Source organism: Helianthus annuus, chromosome 9, assembly GCF_002127325.2.
Source record: "Helianthus annuus cultivar XRQ/B chromosome 9, HanXRQr2.0-SUNRISE, whole genome shotgun sequence".
Classification (NCBI taxonomy): Eukaryota; Viridiplantae; Streptophyta; class Magnoliopsida; order Asterales; family Asteraceae; genus Helianthus; species Helianthus annuus.
Window position 1 is genome coordinate 78,589,138 of NC_035441.2, and position 23,710 is coordinate 78,612,847.

The window sequence follows — 23,710 nt, forward strand, 5'->3', positions numbered from 1 at the left end:
GTGTATATGCAACTATGGGAAGCCCCCACTAATAGAACATACTATCGGCCCAGTAGAGCCACACGTTACGAAACATACTTACTATTACGAACTTACTTACTGTGAACTCGCTCAACTAGTTGTTGACTCTCTGTTACATGCCTTGCAGGTCGTTAGGTATACATGGAGCTTGCATGGGGAGGCGCGGTCGTTGTGGACAAGGATCGTGATTGCTTTGATTAAACATTATGACATTACATACTTTATTTATGTTGGGCTTTTACTCATATGCTTCCACTAAACGTTGAATTTATACTTATGTTTTGAACACCTTTCATATGGATTGGTTTGGTTAAATGACATTTACTTTTACTATTTACGTTGTTCTATATGATTGGTGGCTTGATCCTGGTCAGTCACGATCCCAAGCGGTGATACTCCGCGTGTGGATTTTGGGGGTGTGACATGAGCCTCTCGAGGCGATCAATGTGGCTTTTCATCTTAAGGACATAAGATGATACCAATTGGGTTTCTTCCATTCGACATGCATGAAGCGCTCGAACCGTTTCGAAGCGTTCTACCCTTGCTTGTTGTAGGAACATTTCCTTCAATTGGGTAATCATGTCGTATGCCCCATGATGTTCAAAGTCCTTTTGAATCTCGGGAATCATAGTTCCCAACATGAAGCAAGAGGCTTGCATGGAGTCCTCGGTATACTTAACCCAATCATTGTAGGCTTCTACATCTTCCTCGTCAGGTTGATCGGGAATAGGATCGTCTAACACATAGGATATCTTCTCTTGCTTGAGAACAATTCTCAAGTTTCGAAACCAATCCATAAAGTTGTTATGGTTGAGACGATCCTTTTCAAGGATGGTTCTTAGTGATAGGTTACGGACGGTTTGGGTAATCGGGTTTGCATTGTTAGTGGCCATCTACAAAATTTAACAAAGTCCAATTTTAGTATTTTCGATATTCTTAAAATTTTAATCATTAATACCCTTTTAATGTCTCATAGACAATTAATAATTAAAATCTAGAATCCAACATTACATTTAAATATTGGTTAGGTGACCTTTATCCCATTATTTAAATTAACAAGGTAGTCAACGTTTGACGATTGCAACCCTTTGCAACTTCTAGCTATGTGGGATCGGTTAAACATCTTTATGTTTAGTTGGCATGTTTAATCCCATCAACACCTTTGTTCCCCATGCTTCGGTGACCCTAAGTTCATGGTTTCCAAATCAAGTCGTCCAACTTACACACACATGTGAGTTTACACACATAAGTGGTTAGGTGACCTTTATCCCACAAACATGGTGAACCAACCTCAAATATACAAATTTCCTCAAATGTGGTTAGGTGACCTTTATCCCACAAAAGAGTTCCCAAGTAATTTGAGTGTTGTATAAAAGGATGGTGTTTGACTTGTTTTATACTAGGGATTTTTATTTTTCAAAATTCTAGTTTAGAAAGAGTGTATGTACCATATATTTGCATGCATTCAAATCAATGGTACTTTAGTGAAAACCAATTTTCAAGGTTCTTTTAATAAAACCCATTTTATTATAAAAATCATTAATTTTTAATATAACCTTTTATTAACCGTTTTAATGATTTTGTAAGAACCAATTTTAAGCTTCTTACGGATTATTAGTTGTTAAGTATGCATATCCAAATATCCAAACAACCATAAATAACATATAACCATACAAGCACACAACACATATTTTAAAAAGGTGCATAACCATAGCCAACTATTTTGACCACACTTGTTAGCCGAAACAAGTGTGTCAAAAGGTCCTTCCTAAAGGGTGAATATAGACACAAAAAATGTGTCAGTGAACTCCCACTTGATCCCGCATCCAAATGCTTCAAGTCTTCATCTTGTGTTGTGATTTCTTCACATTATTTGAGCTTCCAAATGTCTTTTAAATTCAGCTCCAAACTCCTTTGGACTCCGAAAATGTGTTTTGGTTATTGGGCTAAAATCCCGTTAAGAACTATGAAGTTCTTTAGGCCCGAAATTGGCCAAAACCAAAAACACAATTTTGTGTGCATCTTCTTTTACAAAAAAATATCCTAATACATTTTTCTAGTAAAATGAAAATGCACCTAATCTATTTATTTACATGTCAAATGAAAATAAATAAATTACATAAATTTACAAATGGAAAAAAAATAATAATTATTACAACCTTTGAAATAATTAAATATAAATCACAAGCACAAACATATTCACACAAGGTCATGGTTAGGTTATGAACACCAAAATATATATCCAAATATATATTAAAATTCAAGAGAAAAAAATGGTTTCCTTTTACAACCTACATTTTCGTTTTTTTTTTTTTTTTTTGGGTAAAGGTTTTCACCCTGGTAAATTTTATATCACAACAAAAAACCAAAGAAGTACAAGTGGTAGACATAAGCGCCTACCAATTCATATACCCGACATGCCGGGAATATGCACAACCAAGAAAACACAACCACTAAAAAAAACACGAACCAAAGCAAAACACCAAACAAAACAGACTAGCACCTAAACGAAGCTAATCTGAGAAGGCCTCTAAGCTAAACACTTTAGCCGATATGATCGTAAATGACAAGCCCTTTGGGCAGCTAATCTGAGAAGGCCTCTCTTAGAATTTTGTCCACTTGTCTCGAATCCTTGAACTTCAGAGTTACCAGCTTCAATCGGACCGAAGAATTAATAGCGTCCGCAACTTGTTTAGCTGATCGTTGAGTATTCGCAAACAACCTGGAGTTTCTTTCTATCCAAACCTGATGAACAGTCGCCGCTACCAAAATCCTACCAATCACATGCTTTGCCAATTTTGATCCCGATGTATTAACAAGATGCTGGAAAATATCCTCCCATTTATCCGATAGATGTTGCATAGCTCCCATGGGTTTAACTATCATCCAAACTTGATTCGAATAGGGGCATTCAAAGAATAAATGTGGATGAGAATCAATACCATACTGACACAAAGGACAACACATCAGCCGAAGGTTAATAGGACAACCAACTTCCCAATGCTTCAACCTATCTTGAGTCTTGAGCTTGTTTCCAATCACTAACCACATGAGGAAAGCATGACGCGGAATGCACTGAGAAAACCAAACAGCTCTATGCCAATTTACATTCGGGCCACTCGATCGAAGTGTATCCCAAACATTCTTGGACGAGTAGGTTGTTTCCTTACCATTACCATCAATCCAGGCAATAGTATCTTTTTTATTTGGCGTTAAGTTCGATACCTGCACATTAGCCGGAGCCGGGTATGTGTCTAACCAAGTCTCCGGCGATACCCATTGACCATCATTCACCACTTCCGCTAGCTTTGTATTAATGTGAAACCCCGCTTGTTGAATCATTCTCGGCGTAATATAGTTCCCAATTGGCTCCCCATGAGACCATTTATCATACCAAGCATAAGTCGCCATGCCGTCCCCTATCTTTGACCACATATGCTCACGAATTAGCGGTCTAAGCTTTAAGATTTTCCTCCACCCCCACGTGCTACCTTGCTTAACCGGAACATCCCAAAAACATCTTTGTTTCAGTTTGTATATGTGAATCCACTTGACCCAAAACGACTCTCGATTAGTTAAAAGGCTCCACACATGATAAGTCATCAACGCCTTGTTAACGTCATTAACCCGCTTGATCCCCAAACCCCCTTCTTCCCTAGGCCGACATATAGTTTTCCACACGACCTTTGGCTTGCCTTTCCCTACTGATCCGCTTCTCCAAAGAAAGTCTTTCATTTTCCTTTCAAGCTCCTTTGTGATACGCTTTGGCAGGATGAAGACGGATGCCCAATAGATATGCATAGATGATAGGACAGATCTGATTAGTTGGAGTCTTCCCGCGAATGAAAGAAACTTATTTCCCCAAAACGTGATTCTATTTTCCATTTTTTCAACGAGAATTTGGCAGTCTTTATACAATAACCGTGAAGTTATAAGGGGGACGCCAAGATACTTAACTGGAAGATATCCTTCCTTAAACGACACAAGCTCAAGAATTCTTTGCTTTACCTGATTGCTCACGTTAGCAAAGTAAACCGTGCTTTTAGGGATACTTGGAACTAAACCTGACATGTTCTTAAAGCTTTCAAGCGCATCTAGCACCAGCTTGACCGATTTAACTTCGCCTCTCGCAAACATAAACAGGTCATCAGCAAAACATAAGCTCACAATTCGTTGTTTATCACACTTATTATGAAACCGAAAATTCAGCGATGTGGCTACCATGTGATCTAACCGAAGAGTGAGAACTTCCATAACAAGAGTAAACAAGTAAGGCGACATCGGGTCGCCTTGTCGAAGCCCCCTCTCACCTTTGAAGAACCCATGCAGGTTACCGTTTATGCTCAATGAGAACGTTGTGGATGAGATACACTTCATAATCCATTCGACCATACGATCATGGAAACCGAACCCTGCGATGATTCGTCTCAAAAAACTCCAGTCAACTGTGTCATATGCCTTCTGAAAATCAATTTTAAAAGCACATCTAGGAGGACCCGTATTTCTGTGGTAATTATGCATCAGTTCTTGTGTAAGCATAATGTTATCAGAAATTCGTCTTCCCGGGATAAACGCCGATTGGTTGATGCTAACTAGCTCATGCAAACCTTGCTTGATTCTGTTAGTAATGATTTTACTCAAACACTTGTAAATTGTATTGCAGCAAGAAATTGGTCTATAGTCCGTGACATATTCCGGAATGGACTTTTTAGGGATTAATGCAATGATAGTATGGTTTACCTCTTTTAAGAGTTTGCCATTCCTGAAAAATTCCCGAACCGCAAGACAAACATCACTCCCTACAATATTCCATGCTTTTTTAAAGAAGACAAACGAGAATCCATCCGGACCCGGAGCCTTATTGTCCCCAATGTCAAACATAGCATTCTTGATTTCTTCATTCGAAACCTCCCTCACCATCAACTGAGCTTTGTCAGGATTCAGCTAATTAACAAATAACTTAGGGGAAGTATTCAACAGATTATTATCTTTCCGACCAAGAAAGTTTTCATAGTGGTCTAGAAGCGCTTTTGCAGCATCTATCCCCTCATGTTGCGTCCCATTAACATCCTTGACTATCTCAATTCTGCTACAATAGTTCTTGCTTTTGATTGAATTATGAAAGAAAGCTGTATTCGCATCACCAGCCCCGAGCCATTCAACTTTAGCTTTTTGTTTAAGATAGCATTCTTCATCAGCCGACGCCTCCATAAAATCTTTATATGTCACGGCCTCCTTGACTCTTAACTCTTCATTATTCGGTTCACTATCTAACTGAATCTGGATTTTATCCAACTCTTTACGTAAATTATCTACCTTCTTATGTACGTTACCTTGGTCACGAAGCAACTTCCTAAGCGGCACCTTTAAGGATTTCAGCTTCGACGTTAACCTGAACATATGACATCCAACCACCTCCTTATTCCACTTATTAGTCACCGCTTCCACAAATTCTTTCTTATTTGCAATGAAGTTAGCAAATTTGAAATGCTTGTTCGAAGATGCGAAATGCTTGTTCGAAGATCCATAGCATCAAAGACGTTCATGGAGCCCAGTTTAATGGTGACGATGTGTATGGGGTTCTGGTTGGCCATTACTCGGCGTTCTTGGGTACGGAATATCAAGTGGATGCTTTACCTAGTAACATTGTTTTCCCTAATGTTCTTGACAAGATTGCGGCTAATAATATGGTTCGCCAAGTTACTCGTGAGGAGGTTAAAAATGCAATGTTTTCTATAGGTGAAAATAAGGCTCCGGGTCCGGATGGTTACACTTCGGCATTTTTCAAGAACTCCTGGGAAATTGTGGGAGATGAGGTCACTAAAGCCATTTTGGAATTCTTTGATAATGGTAAATTATTACAGCAAATTAACCATACGTTAATTGCTCTTGTCCCGAAAGTTCCGACCCCTAACTCCGTGGTTGATTACCGGCCGATTTCGTGTTGCAATGTCATTTATAAATGCATTAGTAAAATCTTAACTGATAGAATCAAAGGAAGTCTGGATGTTCTTGTTGATATTAATCAGTCGGCTTTTGTTCCGGGAAGGAAAATTTCAGACAATATCCTTCTTACCCAGGAATTAATGCACAACTATCATTTGAGAAGTGGTCCAGCTAGATGTGCTTTCAAAATAGACATTCAGAAGGCTTATGACACTGTAAGCTGGTCTTTTCTTGAAAATATTCTGTGTGCTTTTGGTTTCCATCAGAAAATGGTGAAGTGGATCATGGTTTGTGTAACTTCGGTGTCTTATTCGTTGAGCATTAATGGTAATCTCTACGGGTACTTCAAAGGTAAAAGAGGGTTGAGGCAGGGTGACCCGATCTCTCCCTATTTGTTTACTTTGGTGATGGAGGTCTTATCGTTTCTTTTAAAGGATGCAGCAAGGAGTAGTTCTGCGTTTAGATACCATCATCACTGTAAAAAACAAAAGATTATTAATGTCTCTTTTGCGGATGACTTGTTCATTTTTGTGAATGGTGATGTTGCTTCAGTTAAAGTGGTTAGGGACACTCTTCAGCAGTTTTCGAATCTTTCGGGCCTTATTCCAAGTATGCCGAAGTGCACGGTGTTTTTTGGTAATGTCCCTCACTTGGTTAAGCAGGAGATTCTTCATGTTATGCCGTTTCGTGAGGGCTCTCTCCCTGTTCGTTACCTGGGAGTTCCTTTAATCTCGTCTAGACTGTCTTACAAGGATTGCAAAATTCTGGTTGACAGAATGGAGAAGAAGATAGATAATTGGATGACGAGAACCTTATCTTTTGCAGGTAGATTACAGCTTGTTAATTCGGTTCTCTCTGCTATGCACATCTATTGGGCCAGTGTTTTCCTTTTGCCTGCTAAAATTGTGATGGACCTTGAAAAAAGGATGCGTGCGTTTTTATGGTCTGGTAAGAATCAGCTTAATGTCAAGGCCAAGGTTGCCTGGAAAATAGTTTGTCTGCCAAAAAATGAGGGGGGGTTAGGAGTTCGATGCGTCGCTGATGTAAACAAAGCCCTCCTCTCGAACCATATCTGGAGCATTTTGGTTAACAGGAACTCTCTTTGGGTGCAATGGATTCATATCCATAAGCTCAAAGGGCGAAGCTTTTGGGAGATTCCTTGTCGGGGTAGCATGACATGGGGTTGGCGGAAGATTCTTGCTCTTCGTGATTTAGTCCGTCCTTTCTTGTGGAAGTCTATTGGTAATGGTGCTAATACGAATGTGTGGAGTGACACTTGGTGTAATGTGTGTCCTCTCCGTTCCCATATTAGTCCGAGAGCTATTGCAAATGCAGGATTCAATCTGCGATCGTCTGTGGCGGAGATGATTGACTCTAGTGGTAATTGGAAGTGGCCAGCGGCGTGGTATGATCTTTTCCCAGTTCTAATTAATCTCCAAGTCCCGGTTCTTCATGATACACAGGACCGATTGGTTTGGATAAATTCTGAAGGGAATTCTTGCTATTTCTCTTCGTGGGAGGTCTGGAATAATATTCGATATCGAGAGCATGTCGTTTCGTGGTTACATATGGTTTGGTTTAAACAATGCATCCCAAGGCACTCGTTTCATTTGTGGATGGTCATCAGGAATAAGTTGAAAACTCAGGATCGTATGTCCGTTTGGGAGGCGGGTAGTGCTACAAATTTAAATCTGATGTGCTGCCCTTTATGTTATCATGACCGAGACTCGAGGAACCATTTGTTTTTTGAGTGTTCGTATGCTAAGGAGATTTGGCTTAGCATTAGGGATATGGCGAATATGGGTAATGTGAATGGCCGGTGGGAAGACATTATGCTGTGGATGGACCAACACTCCTCTCGACAACCGGTTAATGTTGTGAGCAGGTTAGTGGTGGCGGCAGCTTCCTATTTCGTTTGGCAAGAAAGGAACTCGAGACTCTTCAATCGGAACCAACGTTCAGCGACGGCTTTATCTCAGGAAATCGTTAATACCGTTCGTTTACGGCTTTTGTCATTCAAATTCAAACAGGGAGCGGTTAACAGGAACTTTCTTCAGAAGTGGAACATTCCAAGTAATAACTTGGATATTGATCCGGGCTAGTTAGGTTGTTGCGTCTGGTGTGTATTGTTTTGCCTAGGCTGGTCTATGTCTGTTCTAGCAGTATGTTTGGTGGTTTTGTTTTGGTTGTATTTGTTTTTGGTTCTCTAGTCTTGGCATGTCAAGTCTAGAGGGGTGTAACATTTCAGTTGCACCATTGTGCTTATTGTGATTTATAAAATTCACCGGGGTAACCCTTTACCCAAAAAAAAAAAAATTTGAAAGGTTTGGGTTTTTCTTTCGACAAGGATGGGATTTTTAAGAAAAAAAAAATCCCAATTGATTTTGGCGATTTTGAGTAATGGCTTCTCTCTGGTCTCCTTGGCGATTTTGGCGTCTTCACTGAAACCCTAGCTTGTTCTTGATTTCTTCCTTAATTTCAATCGATTTGGGTTAGGTATTGGGGTGTTGTCGTTCCTTCTGAGTAGGGTTCTAGACTTCAATCCTGGTTTCTAATCTTTTGAAGTTGATTTTAGGGTTTTATTTTCGTTTCTTTTTTACTAGGGTTTTGCCGCCATTGTTATTGCCGTGTTCGTTTCTTTTTGAGTATTTTGTGTTGCATGATCTTTCCTACTGGTTACTACTTTCTTACGTTTGCATGGATAATAATCGTGATAGGAGTTTGGAGGACTTAGGATTTCGTTCTTTTTCGGATAGGATGCATGAGGATGTATTCATCACTTCTAAGGGTTCGGTTAATGTCCAGGATCTGCGTCAAACTTCTTCTTTGCAAAACAAGCCTGTACGGATTGATGGGAATCCGTTGATTCCTCGTCGAGGTGTTGTGTCGAAAGATCCTAAGGTCATCAATGTTATTGATGAGTTGGAGAAAATTACGGTCCCAGTTCAGCCGCCTTCGAGCGGCTCTAACAGTCAAGATTATCAGCACGGGATGTCGTCAGAGGGTCCGGATAGTGTGTGGGGATATGGAGGTGGGCAAACGGCTGCTAATGTAGATGCCCATGCAAACCCTAGTTTGAATAATGTGGTGAAGGACAAGGCCGGATTTTCGTATGCGGACAAGGTTAAAACGATGAGCTCGTTGAAAAGAGAAGTCAATTTCAGAAAACTGGATGCTACGGAGACGGTTCAGGATGCGGATGTGCTTATTCCTCGTGAGGTAATTCAGAAGGTTCAGGATAAATTTGAGAATGTGTTGTATGGATACTTTTTGGGCAATAGGCTTCCTTTTCCTGTTGTGGAATACTATGCTAAAAATGTATGGGCTAAACATGGATTTGCTAAGATTATGATGAACTCGAAAGGGTTCTTCTTTTTTAAGTTTGATTCTAAGGAGGGGATGATGAAAGTGCTCGAAGGAGGGCCATGGTTAATTAGAAAGGTTCCTCTTTACTTGAATGTTTGGTCGCCTTCGGTCAACCTCAAGAAGGAGTGTATCAAATCGGTTCCGGTTTGGGTTAAATTTCATAATGTCCCTATTGCTATCTACACGGATGATGGGCTGAGTTTATTAGCTTCTAAGTTGGGTACTCTGAAGAGGTTAGATGGCTATACGGCTGATATGTGTGTGGATAACTGGGGGAGGAGTAGTTTTGCACGTGCCTTGATTGAGATTAATGCGGATAATGATTTAAAAGATTTTATAACGGTTGCCATTCCTAAGCTTGAGGAGGATGGCTATATTACCGAAAAGGTGAAAATAGAGTATGAATGGAAGCCTCAGCGCTGCTCGGTATGCTGTGTATTTGGCCATAATGACCAAACATGCCCTAAGAATATCATTACTAAAGCTAAACAAGTGGTTATAGATGACGAGGGTTTCATAACGGATACGAGGAAACAAGCTAGAATTGGGGTTTTGCAAAAGAAACAGAAGGCTAAGTTTGTGTATAGGCCGAAGGGTGGGAACTCGGGTGCGAGCTCCTCGGGTACGAAACATGATAAACCGGTTTCCAATGTGAATGCCAATGTGGCAACCATAAACTCTTTTGAAGCGTTATCTAAGTCTGATGGGGATGTGGTTATTCCTCTTGCTAATGTGGAAAATATGGGTCCAAAGCCGGATGTTAGGAATAAACCAAATGGTAATCGTGAGGAAGAGGTTGTTGAGGTTGTGCCTACGGAAATGTCTAAACTCATGAGTGGTACTTCGGGCGGAAACAATTCTGAGGGGGCAAGCACTCCCGGTTTCACAGGTTTACATGGATAGTTTAGCCGCTTGGAATATTAGGGGCTTGAACCGGCCCCTGAAACAAGCTGAGGTTCGGGTTCTTATAGCCGAAAACAAGTTGAGTATTTGTGCTGTCTTAGAGTCTCATATCCATGTGAATAAGTTATCCGGTATTTGTAGCAATGTCTTTAGGAGTTGGAGTTGGACGTCTAATGGAGGGTTATGTTCCAGAGGTACCAGAATTATTCTTGGATGGAATACAGATGTCGTGGATATTATGGTGATTTCACAATCGGACCAGGTGATGCATACTCAAATCCATATCAAAGCTGATAATAGAGTGTTTCTCTGCTCTTTCGTTTATGCTGAAAACAAGGCCCTTGATCGTCGAATTCTATGGGAGGATTTATGCAATTTTAATGCCTTGGCTCGTGATAAACCGTGGTTAGTTCTTGGAGATTTTAATGTGGCTCTTAATATGGAAGATTGTTTGTCTGGCCCGTCCCATCATACTTCCGGCATGAGGGAGTTCTTTGATTGTGTTAAGATGACTGAGCTTCTAGACATTCCGAGCCATGGCATCCACTTTACGTGGAATCAAAAGCCTAGAGAGGGGATTGGAGTCATGAAGAAGTTAGACCGTGTTATGAGTAACCTGAAGTTCATGGAACTTTTTTCGTATGGTCATGCTCTTTTTAAATCGCCACGGTTATCAGACCACTCTCCTTGTATTGTGAAGTTTTCATCGACGGCACGGGTTAAACCTAAACCTTTCAAATTTCCTAACTTCATTGTCACTAAAGAGGAGTTTAGGCAGGCTGTTTCGGGTGAATGGGCTAAGGAGGTTCAAGGTCACTCTATGTTCGCTGTTGTGAAGAAAATGAGAAACTTGAAACCTATCTTTCGCAAAATCCTCTTTCGGCAAGGGAACTTGCATGAGAGGGTTGCTAGTTTACGGCTTAAACTTGATCATATTCAGCAACAAGTGGACGCTAATCCGTTGGATTTGGTGCTTCGTGACGACCATGCCAAATGCATTCGGGATTTTCAAACGGCGGCGTATGACGAGGAGTGCTTCCTTAAACAGAAAGCCAAGGTAGAATGGCTATGTGCAGGGGATACAAACACAGCTTTTTTTCATAAGTGTGTAAAAAGTCGTCATGCTCGAAACAAAATTTTTAGTATTATGGATGTTCAGGGGAATCGGTATGAGGGAGATCAAGTTCCAACAGCCTTTCCTAATCATTATACTAATTTTTTAGGCAGGGAGGATCGGGTTGATACATTTGATATTGGGGAGTTTTTTGTTAACACTCTATCCGATTTTTCAGCTAATCATATGGTTCGATCGGTGACAAGGGATGAAGTCAAAAAAGCTATGTTCGGTATTGGTGAAAACAAAGCCCCAGGTCCGGATGGGTACACTTCGGCATTCTTTAAACAGTCTTGGGATGTGGTGGGTGATCAAGTTAGGAATGCGGTGCTGGATTTTTTTGAGAATGGCCAAATGTTAAAGCAAATCAATCACACTATGATAGCTTTAGTGCCTAAAAAGGATTCTCCTAACTCGGTGCAAGATTACCGACCGATTTCCTGCTGTAATGTCCTCTTTAAATGCATAAGTAAGATTATAACGGATAGAATTAAAGGAAGCTTGGATGGATTAGTCAGCATCAATCAATCGGCTTTTGTTCCGGGTCGTAAAATTACTGACAATATTCTTCTGACGCAGGAATTAATGCATAACTACCATATTGATAGAGGTCCGTCGCGATGTGCCTTGAAGATTGATATCCAGAAGGCCTATGATACTGTCAATTGGTCCTTTCTTGAAGCAGTTTTGTTGGGTTTCGGGTTCCATAGTACAATGGTCAGGTGGATTATGAATTGTGTTTCTACAGTTTCTTATTCTCTGAGCATTAACGGGGAGCTACATGGGTATTTTTGTGGTAAGAGGGGTCTTAGACAGGGCGATCCTCTATCTCCATACTTATTTACTTTAGTAATGGAAGTCCTCTCTCTCCTCCTCCAGCGAGCCTCGAAGGTCGATTCAGGTTTTCGTTTCCATGCGCATTGTGCGAAGCAAAAGATTATCAATGTGTCTTTTGCCGATGATTTGTTCATCTTTGCCCATGCGGATTGTGTCTCGGTTAAGTTGATAAGGGACGCTCTTCAGAAATTCACAAGGATATCGGGTTTGGTTCCAAGTGCTCCTAAAAGTACTATATTCTTTTGCAATGTTCAGCCCTATGTTAAGGATCAGATCTTGGGTCTAATGCCGTTCCAGGAGGGCTCTCTTCCCGTGCGTTATCTTGGAGTGCCTCTTATTTCTTCAAGGCTTGCGTATAGTGATTGTAAAATTCTGGTGGAAAGAGTTCAAAGAAGGACTGACAATTGGTTATCTAAGTCCTTGTCTTTTGCGGGGAGGCTCCAATTGATCAATTCGGTCATCGCTGCCATGTATTCGTACTGGGCCTCAGTGTTTATGCTTCCGGTCAGAATTGTGAAGGATCTTGAAAAATGTATGCGTCGTTTTCTATGGAATGGTGGGGTTCAAGGTTCCAGTCGTTCTAAAGTGGCCTGGAAGGATGTTTGCTTGCCTAAGATCGAAGGTGGTTTGGGCATTCGGAGTGTTGTGGATGTTAATAAAGCGCTGATATCTTCCCATGCATGGAGTATCATAAATAATCGGCGCTCGTTGTGGGTTTCATGGATTCATACCTACAAGCTTAACGGTATTAGTTTTTGGGAGGTTAAATGCTCGTCTAATCCGAGTTGGGGTTGGAGAAAGATTCTCGCGCTTAGAAATCAGATTCGGCCTTATGTTTGGAAAACTATTCAAAGCGGTCATCAGACTAATGCTTGGAGCGATAACTGGTGTTCTTGCAGCCCAATCCGTGACTTTATTTCTCCTAGGCGTATTCATAATGCAGGTTTCAACTTAAACACGACAGTTGCGGATCTAATTGATTCTAATGGTCAATGGAAATGGCCAGTGGCTTGGTATGATTTATTTCCGGTCTTATTAAATATTTCCGCTCCAACTCTAGTGGAGGATGTGGCTGATCGTTCTCGTTGGAAGGATTATGAGGGTAAGTTACAGCATTTTCACTCTTTTGAAGCTTGGAACTCTTTTCGGATGAGGAGAGATAAAGTTACTTGGGTTGATGCGGTTTGGTTTAGCCAGTGTATTCCTAGGCACTCTTTTCACGTTTGGCTAGTTATTAACAACAAACTAAAGACTCAAGACAGGATGTCTATTTGGGAAGCGAGTAGTGCCACTAATCTCATCCTCATGTGTTGTCCTCTGTGTTTTTATGATCGTGATTCTAGGGACCATCTGTTCTTTCAGTGTCCTTATGCCTCTCAGGTGTGGAAGACAGTTAGAGAATGGGTGGATATGGGGAATGTCAATAACACATGGAGTTCTGTTTTGGATTGGATTGAGAACAATGCTAGCTCGAAGCAACTGAACAAGATTGTTTGCAAGATTCTCTTGGGGGCGACTACCTATTTCATTTGGCAAGAAAGAAACAATCGGTTATTCTCGAACCTTCAACGATCCCCGGCTATAATTTCTCAAGTTATTTTTAACACTGTTCGGCTGAAGATAATGGGATTCAGGTTTGCAAGTCACCCGGACCACTTGAAGATCCGTGACCGATGGCAGATCAAGAAGGAGGATACGATTTTGGATCCAGGCTAGGGGTCTTTGGGTTGGTTTGTTTTAATGTGTACTTTCGGGTAGTGTTGGGTTGAGTTGTTGTCTTGGTTGTGTTTTTCTTGGCTTGGTTTTGTTTCTCTAGTCGGGGTATGCCCTGGCTAGTAGTGTGTGTCGAGTTCATGCCACACCCTGTTCTTTTTTTGGTTATTTATAAAATTCACCGGGGTAAAACCCTTTACCCAAAAAAAAAAGGATGGGATTTTTAGAATACATGGCGTATGGTCCGAGATCCTGTTCGGGTGAAAGTATGCACAAGCTGCTGGGAACAAATCTGTAAAATGAACATTAGCCATTATCCGGTCTATTTTCTTGATAACACCAGTTCCCTTTTTTGGTTTTTGCTTCCAAGTGTAATGAACGCCTGTGCTATTGATATCAAACACCGCCACATCGTCGATACAATCTCTAAAGTCTCGCATGCCCGTATTAACTTTAGACGATCCAAACAAGTTGTCTTCTAAGTTCAATGAAGAGTTAAAATCACCTAGAAGAACCCATGGCTTATCGTGAACAAGAGCCGTATGGTAACGAAGCTTCTCCCATAGGTCACGCCTAGTTTTATAGTAGTTATCAGCATATATGAAAGAGCAGAAGAGCTTTTTCTTATCCCTCTTGAACTGAATTTGAACATGAATAACTTGACTCGATTGAGCCAGAACCATAACATCCACCTCATTAGCATTCCACCCCAGAATTATGCGAGTACCCTTTTGACAAACATTACCATTCGATGTCCATTCCCAAGATCTCCAAACCTTTTTACAAACACTAGTGAGATTACCAATATCAACATGAGATTCAATAATAGCACACACCTGAATACCATTTTGATGGATAACTTCACGAACCTCCTTTTGTTTAAGAGGGCGGTTCAACCCCCTAATATTCCACGATGCTATGCTACACATGGGAACCATTTTCACCGGGAGTGCTTGCCCCCTCAGCATGATCGGCTCTCCCACTAAGAAGTGAATCGTTTCATTATAAACCTCTTGCACTTCCTCGTCCTCAAAGAAATCATCTACACTATCATTCTGACCCTTCGTTCCATCCTTACTTTCCCTATCCCTTCGGTTATGCCCAAGTTCATTACTCTCCATGCAAACCGAATACACTGCATGTAACACGGCATGGTAACTTCGGTTATCCCTTCGTTCCATCCTTACACGGCATGTAACACGGCATGTAACTGGGCATTAGTGTTTTTTTTGGGGTAAAGGGTTACCTCGGTGATTCTATTAAAACAACCGCAAATTAAGTACAAGTAGTGTGGATGAATTCCACACTAGTTCATATACAGGACATGCCCCATATATGTAGACCTATCAAAACAAGAGAAAACTAAGACACCACAAAACCTAGCCTACTATACATCAATAAAGATATCCAGTAGACAAGACCAAACAAAACACAAAACAGCTAACGTCAACCTCCATCATCAAATACGAAGGAACACAATTGCTTCTCTCCATGCAAACCGAATACAGTAAACCACAAAATATCCAACCGACACCACGTTCACATGCAAAAACCCTAATCCTAAAACCCTAGAATCACTCTTCAACCCTTAACCGATTAAATCAGCGAATCGATCTAGCTAAATTAAACTCAGTTAACCGCAATCAATTACAACCGATTTTAATAGATCAGGGTTTCCAAGAGATAGGTAGGGCGGCGATTATAAGAAACGAAACTGACGTGTAACCTACATTTTCGGTTAAGAATGAAAAAACCGAAAAATGTGGGTTTTTGTCCAAACAAAACAAATCATCCACATGACATAATTTTTTCAAGATTCCTTTATGCATGTAGGAAATAATCTTGAAAAAAACAAAGGAAAACCAAGGATAAAATTTCGGCCATAGGGTTTCTACAAACCCGAAAACCCGAAAATTTTAAATCCGATGAAGCATGCACTCAGATAAGCGGCTCTAGATGCCATTGTTGGGTTTTTTCACATGTTTATCAAAGTAATTTTATCCGAATAAAATTAAAACGCAGCGGAAAAGGATTTAAAACATGTTACTTTACAAGATTTAAAACCATTTTAAATACAAAACCCAATAACCGGATCCATATATGAAATGCATGCTATCAAAATGCAACCATAGGGTGTTTTAAGAAACAACCTTTCAAAGAGCAAGGAGATGGAAGATGATGATGATTCTTGAATGGTAGCTTCCAAACGAGAAAGCCTCAAGCTAGTATACCCCTAGCCTCCAACGAACACCTTATGTTGCTAGGATTTGTACACTTGAAACACACCTGAAAAATTCCTCTTGATCAACCACCTTTGGCCGAAAATTAGAGAGTGTTTTTGTGTGTTCTTGCACTTGAATTCTTGAAAGAAAGAAAAAATGATAGATCTTTTCAAGTCTTGCAACAACTTTTCTTAAAGGATGAGAGAGAGAGAGAGTTGCCACCCAAATTGGCCAATCAAGCTTCATCTAGACATACAAAATGCATGCATTATGATTGGACCAAAAAAACTTTTGTGAGTTCCCATGAGGGGGGCGACCTAGCTTTTATTTTTATAAAAAAATTTCAATAATTTTCTTATAATAACAATTTAAGTCTTATATAATTTTATAACTTTTATAAAATTATAACATCACATGTTTTAAGACTTATACAACTTTTATTAAGTCATTTAACCCATTAAATAACAAAATAAAATATTCTCTCAAAATAAATTATCCATATAATTTATTAGTTTGTCAAGTGCAATTATTTAGAAAACCGATTTCTAAATATGGTAAGTGTTAATATTCATTTGTTTGATCATATCATAAACAAATATTATAGGTGTTTGTCTAGCTTGTTATTGGGTATGACCCGACTTGGATCATAACGTACTAGCCACATCAATTTAATATGTGTCTTGGGCATACAGAGTCCAACAGTTTTGACCTCTTCCATAGTAACCTGACGAACCATATGAGAAGCATCCATCGGGTTGACCCGTTTAGAAAAAAGATCAGGAGGAGTCGGCTGCATAGAGATATCATCTTGACAACCCAAAAACTTATCATAATGCTGCACAAAAACAGAATGAACATTGTCGGCCTCATACATCACCCCGTTAGCATCCGAAATATCCTGAATCCTGCTCCGATGATTCCTACTCTTTACGGATGCATGGAAATAAGCGGTATTCGCATCACCCACCGTTATCCAATCCATTTTTGCTTTCTGTTTTAGAAATCTTTCCTCATCAAGGCAAGCCTCCTGGAACGAAGACGTTGGATTAGTTTCTCGAGCTCTGAGATCCGTATTCATGGGATCCTAATCAATATCCTTTTGAATGTCATCCAGCTTGTCACGCAACTCTAGCACTTTCTTGTGAAGATTACCTTGCCTGAAAAATAAAGCCCGTAAAGGGGACTTTAAGTGGCGAAGCTTCTTCACAATTGAAATTGATATACCCCATTAACTCTAGTCTCCCAAATCTCTTTGACAATATTCATAAAATCCGGCTTATAAACCAAAAAATTTGGAAACTTAAATGGTTCATGTTTTGTATTAGTAGCCCGTTGGAGTTTTAGAATGCAAGGAGCATGATCCGATAACCTATAGGGATGAAACACAACCACCGAATTCGAAAACTCAGCAACAAACGGGTCATTAGCCATGACCCGGTCAATTTTCTTAAGTAAACCAATTCCCTTCTTAGGCTTTTGAGTCCACCTAAAATGAAGGCCCGAGCGATTAACATCCATAACTTCAATGTCTGAAATACAAGCCTAAAAATCCCGCATACCCACTGAAGTAGCAGACGTGCCCATAGATTTATCTTCTAAATAGAGAGCCGAGTTAAAATCACCTATGATTACCCATGGATTATCAGCCACCATGACTTTATGCAACGATAACTGAGCCCAATGAGTGACATAGTAACTATCCGCATAAACGACTGAACAAAACAGAATCCTTTTGTCATTTTTAAAAACAAGCTGGAGGTGAACAACTTGGGACGATTGAGACAAAACCATGACATCAAATACGTCCGGGTTCCACCCTACGATAATACGAGCTCCTTTACTACAACAATTCCCATTCAAAGTCCAATCCCAATGACGAAAAACAGCCGACCATACTTTACTAAGTTTAGTAGCATCCACATGAGATTCTAAAACAGCACAAAGACTAAGATTACTATCATGAAGTAGATGATGAACCTCCGTTTGTTTCAGGGGGCGGTTCAACCCCCTTATGTTCCATGTAGCTAGGCTAACCATTGGACACCAACGGATTAGGAGTGCTTGCCCCTTTGTTAGTTGACTTACGAGTGCCTTCCATAATAAACTCATCAGTTTCATTATACACTTCAACGATTTCTTCATCGTCCGAATCCTCCTGCTCACCACCTACATTCTTGCTACACTACCCATTCTCTACATCTTCGTTATTCAAAACATCAAAAGGATTATTAGACAGCACACTAGAGGGGGTTATGTGAGGCTCCACTCTATCCTGTTGATAGCTGGAGGAAGAGGGAAAATAGGAATAATACCCTGCTTTTAGGGGGACTCAAGTAGATTCCCTCATCTTTCACAACTCGATTCCCTCATCCATAAGGACAATGGGAAATACGAATCCCTAGGACAATGGAAAACTTTATGCCTTTCCTTTACCGTAAAGTGAGGCACTTATTAACTCCTCGGACATTCACATTTTCAGTAGCTTGCTGTCTTCTCCCTCACAGCGCATTCCTTTTGAAAGCAGGGGTTACCAGCTGAAAAAAGTAGACCTATATTCACCAGCTGTCTTTCTTTCAGTTCCGTTCCAATTTGACCTTAATAGGTGGGCTGGGATACTAGCAGGGAAGAGGAATTAAGTAATCGCTTTTCAAAGCTCTTTACCTAATTCGTGTGTCACCACTGAGATGGTTGTTATTCGAAGACTTACTGTGAATAATAGAATAGGTTGATGAAAATGAATCTTATTAGTTTCCGCTTATAGTCTTACCAAGGTGTAGCGTTATAGTCTTACAAAGGTGTAGCGCATAGCCATCTACTTGTATGCGAAGGCTGTTAAACTGTTGTATAGGAATGCAACCTATCCCCTCCTATGAAAACCCTATCAACCAAGAATCCAATGGAACTAGACACCGGAAGATAAGAGGATCGAAACAAGATGTTAAGCAAGCTTGCTAGACCGTGTTTACTCATGCTCTGGTTACTACCCATCCTCAATTGCTTTTTGCTAGCTATCCTAGCAGTTACTAGATGCTGACTCATTACCTTGAATTATTCTCTTTTGTTTTGCTCCCTCACACCTTGAAGAAGAGTTGATCTTTCCAGGTCCATTCGAAGCTGTCCGTTGCCATAGAGAAACGATCCCACAACTTGGGTTACAAAGTGGAATGATCCACTCCGCGTTTTCACCTGTACCATATTCTTGCTTGTTATTCTTCAAGAATCTGCTCTAAACACCCGAAAGCAATGAGGTGCTGCTTCTGCGTGGGTTGGATATCTCACTGGTCATGTGTGACAACTGTGCTCTTTAATCGATGAACAATGCAAAACAATGTTAATTATTAATAAAACAATGTGTTTTGGTGTTATTATGTGTGTCTTTGTGTTTAATGATTTTACAATTCGATTCGATTCGATTTCAAGCTTTAAATCGCTTTCTGGAAAGTTATACGCAAACTGGTGCGTAAACGCAGTCAGTATAACGCGACAAACACTCCGGAATAGTGAAATAGGCTTAACACACCTTAGATACCATTTACATAACTTAGAAATAAGTTTTGGATGGTTTGGTGTATCGAAAACAAGTTTGTTCGATCGCAGGGACTATTTGTGTCAAACTGCAAAACTATACCGATTTGTATAGTAATGAACATTCCAGAACTTGATCATAAGTTAAATATGCCCTAAATATCCTTTACATAGCTTAGAAATACGCTTTGAGGTGTTTGGTGCGCAAAAATAAACTTATTGGTCATTCAGGGACTAAAAGCGTCAAAAAGTGCACAAGTTAGCATTTTCGCGCATATCTTACATTCTGAATATATCCAGACACCCAAAAAATTTATGTAATCATTAAAATATTTTATTTTAGTGATTGCCATGATAAAATTCCATTCGTCGCTTGGATCGTTTTTGCGTCCGTTACGATTTCAGTCGTAATTAACCGAACAACGCGATCGTACAACCAAACGAACCGACATCCGAGATTTTTTTGAGCATGTTTTGAGTTCCCAATACTTTAACTTCATTTTAGAGCCTTGAAATGGGGTTAACGGGGCTTAAACGTGTCAAAAATGGGCCAAAATGCATGTTTTGCAAGTTCAGGGACCTGTTTTGACAATCTGTCGAAGTTGGCCAGGCCTGGGGCGTAAGCCCAAGCTTAATTCTTACGCGGGGCGCGAGAGCCTATCAGTCAGAAACATTGAATCTGGTCTTTTAGCTCGTTTTTGATGGTTTTGATCAGTGGATTTCAATGCTAGGGGCTGGTTTGTGTGGAGAACAAGTCCCCCAATCAGTCCTTAACACTTGTATGGCCTAGATCATGCCCTCTTCTCCAAGAAACGATCCTAACGGTTTTGCGAAAACTATATATAGCCATCCATCTTTCACTTGTTCCTTGCTCATTCCCTTATACTCTTCTCTACAATCTGCATTGGGAGCTCTCTCAATCTGATTTGGAAGTTGGTTTTCTTGTAGAAAAGATAGCAAGGACCTATAGTGAGCATTCTTTCATTCTTTTTATTTTTTTCCTAGTTTGAAAGTCAAATATTGGTTGACTTTCAGTTTGACCAGTCTATGGTCAATGCAAAGTTCGGTTGAACTTTGCAACGTGATTGTAATCACGTTGGTTATAATCCTTGGTGATTATACCCGCTGATTACCACGTTAACTAGGTGTAGTGACGAGTCAAAGTTTCGGTCAAAATGCGTTTCAGCACGCATTTTGCAACGGAACTACTTTTAGGTATCAAAACACTTTGTTTTGATGATTAGGTATGGATGATCGTTCTAAGCTTGGTGATTCTGCTGCTAGTGTCATGCATGATCGCGGTAAGCCGCCTAACTCGATCCAGGGTTTGTCTAAGAAACCGATAAACATAGATGGAACTGATAGCATGAGTGAACCTGTGGTTGAGGAACTGTCTACACCTGGAACTGCACCAATTCGTGGGATCGGAGTACATGTCACTAATATTGAAGGTAACCCTTTACTTCCGAGAAGAGGTATGTATTCTACGACGAATGCATCGATTTTGGATGGTCTGATGAGTATTTCCAAACCTGTGGAAAACTTGTTCGCTACTGGACAATCTTCGTCAATGGCTAATAAGGGGGATACGGATGGTTCTCGTGATGCCAAGTCTAAGCCCATGTCATACGCTGATTCGGTAAGTGCAAACAATTTGAGGAAGGTTAATTTTCGTTCTCTTGCTAGTTCCGTTAATCATGATGGTTGTGATGTGGTGTTTCCGAGAGAATCAGTTCGTATGGTACAAGATAAGCTGGCTAATACTCTCTACGGGTATTTTTTGGGGGATCGTGTTGCCTTTCCGGTGGTTGATTATTTTGTGCGGCTGAATTGGAAAAAATATGGATTACAAAAAACTATGATGAACGCCAACGGCTTTTTCTTCTTCAAGTTTAAGGATGATGTTGGAATGTCTAATGTTCTTCAGGATGGGCCATGGATTATTCGATCTCAGCCTTTGTTTCTAAATTACTGGACCCGACAACTAAACTTGAAAAGAAAGAGGTAAAGAAGGTGCAAGTATGGGTTAAAATTCATGAGGTTCCTATTGCGGCCTACACGGAGGATGGTCTTAGCTTGATTGCAACGACTATTGGGGAACCATTGATGCTGGATTCATTTACCACGTCTATGTGCATGGACTCATGGGGTCGTAGTAGTTACGCTAGAGCGTTGATTGAAGTTTCAGCCGATAAAGAGTTACGAGAGGAAATTACAATGGCGATTCCTGAATCTGAAGGAGAGGGTTTTATTAAAGAGACTATGTATGTGGAGTATGAATGGAGTCCGCATCGTTGTGCTTCTTGTTGTGTTTTTGGACATACTACTGAAACTTGCCCGAAGAAACCTTTGAAACCGAATAAGAATATGCACCAGGAGTACAATCGGAGTGTGCAAAAGAATCAGCCAGTAAAAAAGGGTCCTGTTGTGGATCAGGAGGGGTTACACAGGAGTCTATGGGAAGAAAGCGGCTAAGAAAATTGGGATTCCCGTGAATAAACAAAAGTCTAAGTTCGAATATCGTCCTGTGGGGCCAAAGCCGAAGGGAGATACCAATAGGGCTTCGACTTCTAACATGAATAGATCGAACAATCCTTTTGATGTTCTTAATGAGGTGGATGCTGAATCCGGTGCTAGTGTTAAACAACCGGATATGAATAATGAGGATTTGGAGGATGAAGAGGTTCAAGAGGTGTACAATGAAACGAACAAATTTATGATGGATGGTACGGTAAATACAAAAAGTAAAGGGGCAAGCACTCCTTCGTCGATGGTTACTAATGGTTAGTATCGCGGCCTGGAATATAAGGGGGTTGAACCGCCCTCTCAAACAGAAGGAGGTTCGGCAGGCAGTCAATGATTTTAATTTGAGCTTATGTGCGATCTTGGAGTCTCATGTGGATGTTGGTAAACTGGGTAGAGTGTGCAAGTCCGTTTTTCGTTCTTGGGAGTGGACTTCGAATGGAGGTTGTTGTGACAAAGGCACGAGGATTATTATCGGATGGAATCCTGATATTTTTGATGTGATGGTTTTAGCGCAATCCGCTCAGGTTATGCATATCCAGCTCGGTTTCAAACTGGATAAGAAGACGGTTTTCTGTTCTTTCATTTATGCTGCAAATTATTATGTCTCTCGCAAGAATTTATGGCATAGTTTGTCCATGCATAAAGCCCTAGTTGGTAATAAACCATGGTGTATTCTAGGAGACTTTAACATGGCTCTTAACATTGAAGATAGTTCTATGGGTACGTCGTCAGTCTCTACAGGCATGAGAGATTTTCAGGAGTGTGTGGATGATATTGAGGTTGTTGATATTAATCGCATGGGAATCCATTTTACATGGAGCCAAAAGCCAAAGAATGGGATAGGGCTTCTTAAGAAAATTGACCGAGTAATGGCCAACACTCCCTTTATTACCGAGTTTCAGAATGCGGTTGCCCTCTTCAAGCCGTATAGGCTGTCTGATCACTGCCCCTGTATTCTGTCGTTCCCGGACGCTACTAAGGTGAAACCGCGGTCTTTTAAGTTTGCTAATTTTTTGGTTTTCAAACCTGAGTTTTCAGATATTGTAAAGAAAACGTGGGAAACTAATGTTAATGGTGTTCATCAATTTTGGTTGGTCAAGAAGCTTCGGCTACTTAAAAATCCCCTTCGTTCCATGTTATTCAAACAAGGAAATCTTCACAAGAAAGTGGAAGCTCTTCGCGTAAAGCTTGATGAGATTCAGCTACACATTGATCGCGATCCGTCTAATGTTGAGTTACGGGCTGCTGAGATGTTGTCTAACCGTGAACTCCAAGAGGCGTTGTTGGACGAGGAGCGATTTCTGAAACAAAAATCCAAGGTTGATTGGCTTAGAGCGAGGGATATGAACTCTGCTTTTTTCCACTCATCTCTAAAGATTAGAAATCATTGTAGTCGAATTGACCTGATAAAGGATTCGGATGGCAATCTTTATGAGGGTGATACGGTCTTTCAAGCATTTGTTAATCACTATAAGAAATTTTTCGGTGCTCAAGGGGATATTTCTCCCAATCCGGCTCCTGATTTATTCTCTAAGGT

General features: G+C 40.4%; 1 protein-coding gene across 1 annotated transcript; it reads left to right on the forward strand.

The window, feature by feature from the left end:
* The first annotated feature begins 8,664 nt into the window (after positions 1-8,664).
* On the forward strand, positions 8,665-13,903 carry LOC110886924. The gene is made up of 2 exons (XM_022134815.1): positions 8,665-10,222; positions 10,338-13,903. The coding sequence occupies exons 1-2, from the start codon at positions 8,665-8,667 to the stop codon at positions 13,901-13,903; spliced, it is 5,124 nt and encodes a 1,707-aa protein (XP_021990507.1).
* The last annotated feature ends 9,807 nt before the right edge of the window (positions 13,904-23,710 follow it).

Excerpts from the sequence above, each read along its gene's own strand:
- LOC110886924 (XM_022134815.1), top strand. The coding sequence starts at position 8,665 with ATGGATAATAATCGTGATAGGAGTTTGGAGGACTTAGGATTTCGTTCT. Across the intron at positions 10,223-10,337 it reads AAGCACTCCCGGTTTCACAG|AGTCTCATATCCATGTGAAT; the intron begins GTTTACATGGAT and ends GTGCTGTCTTAG.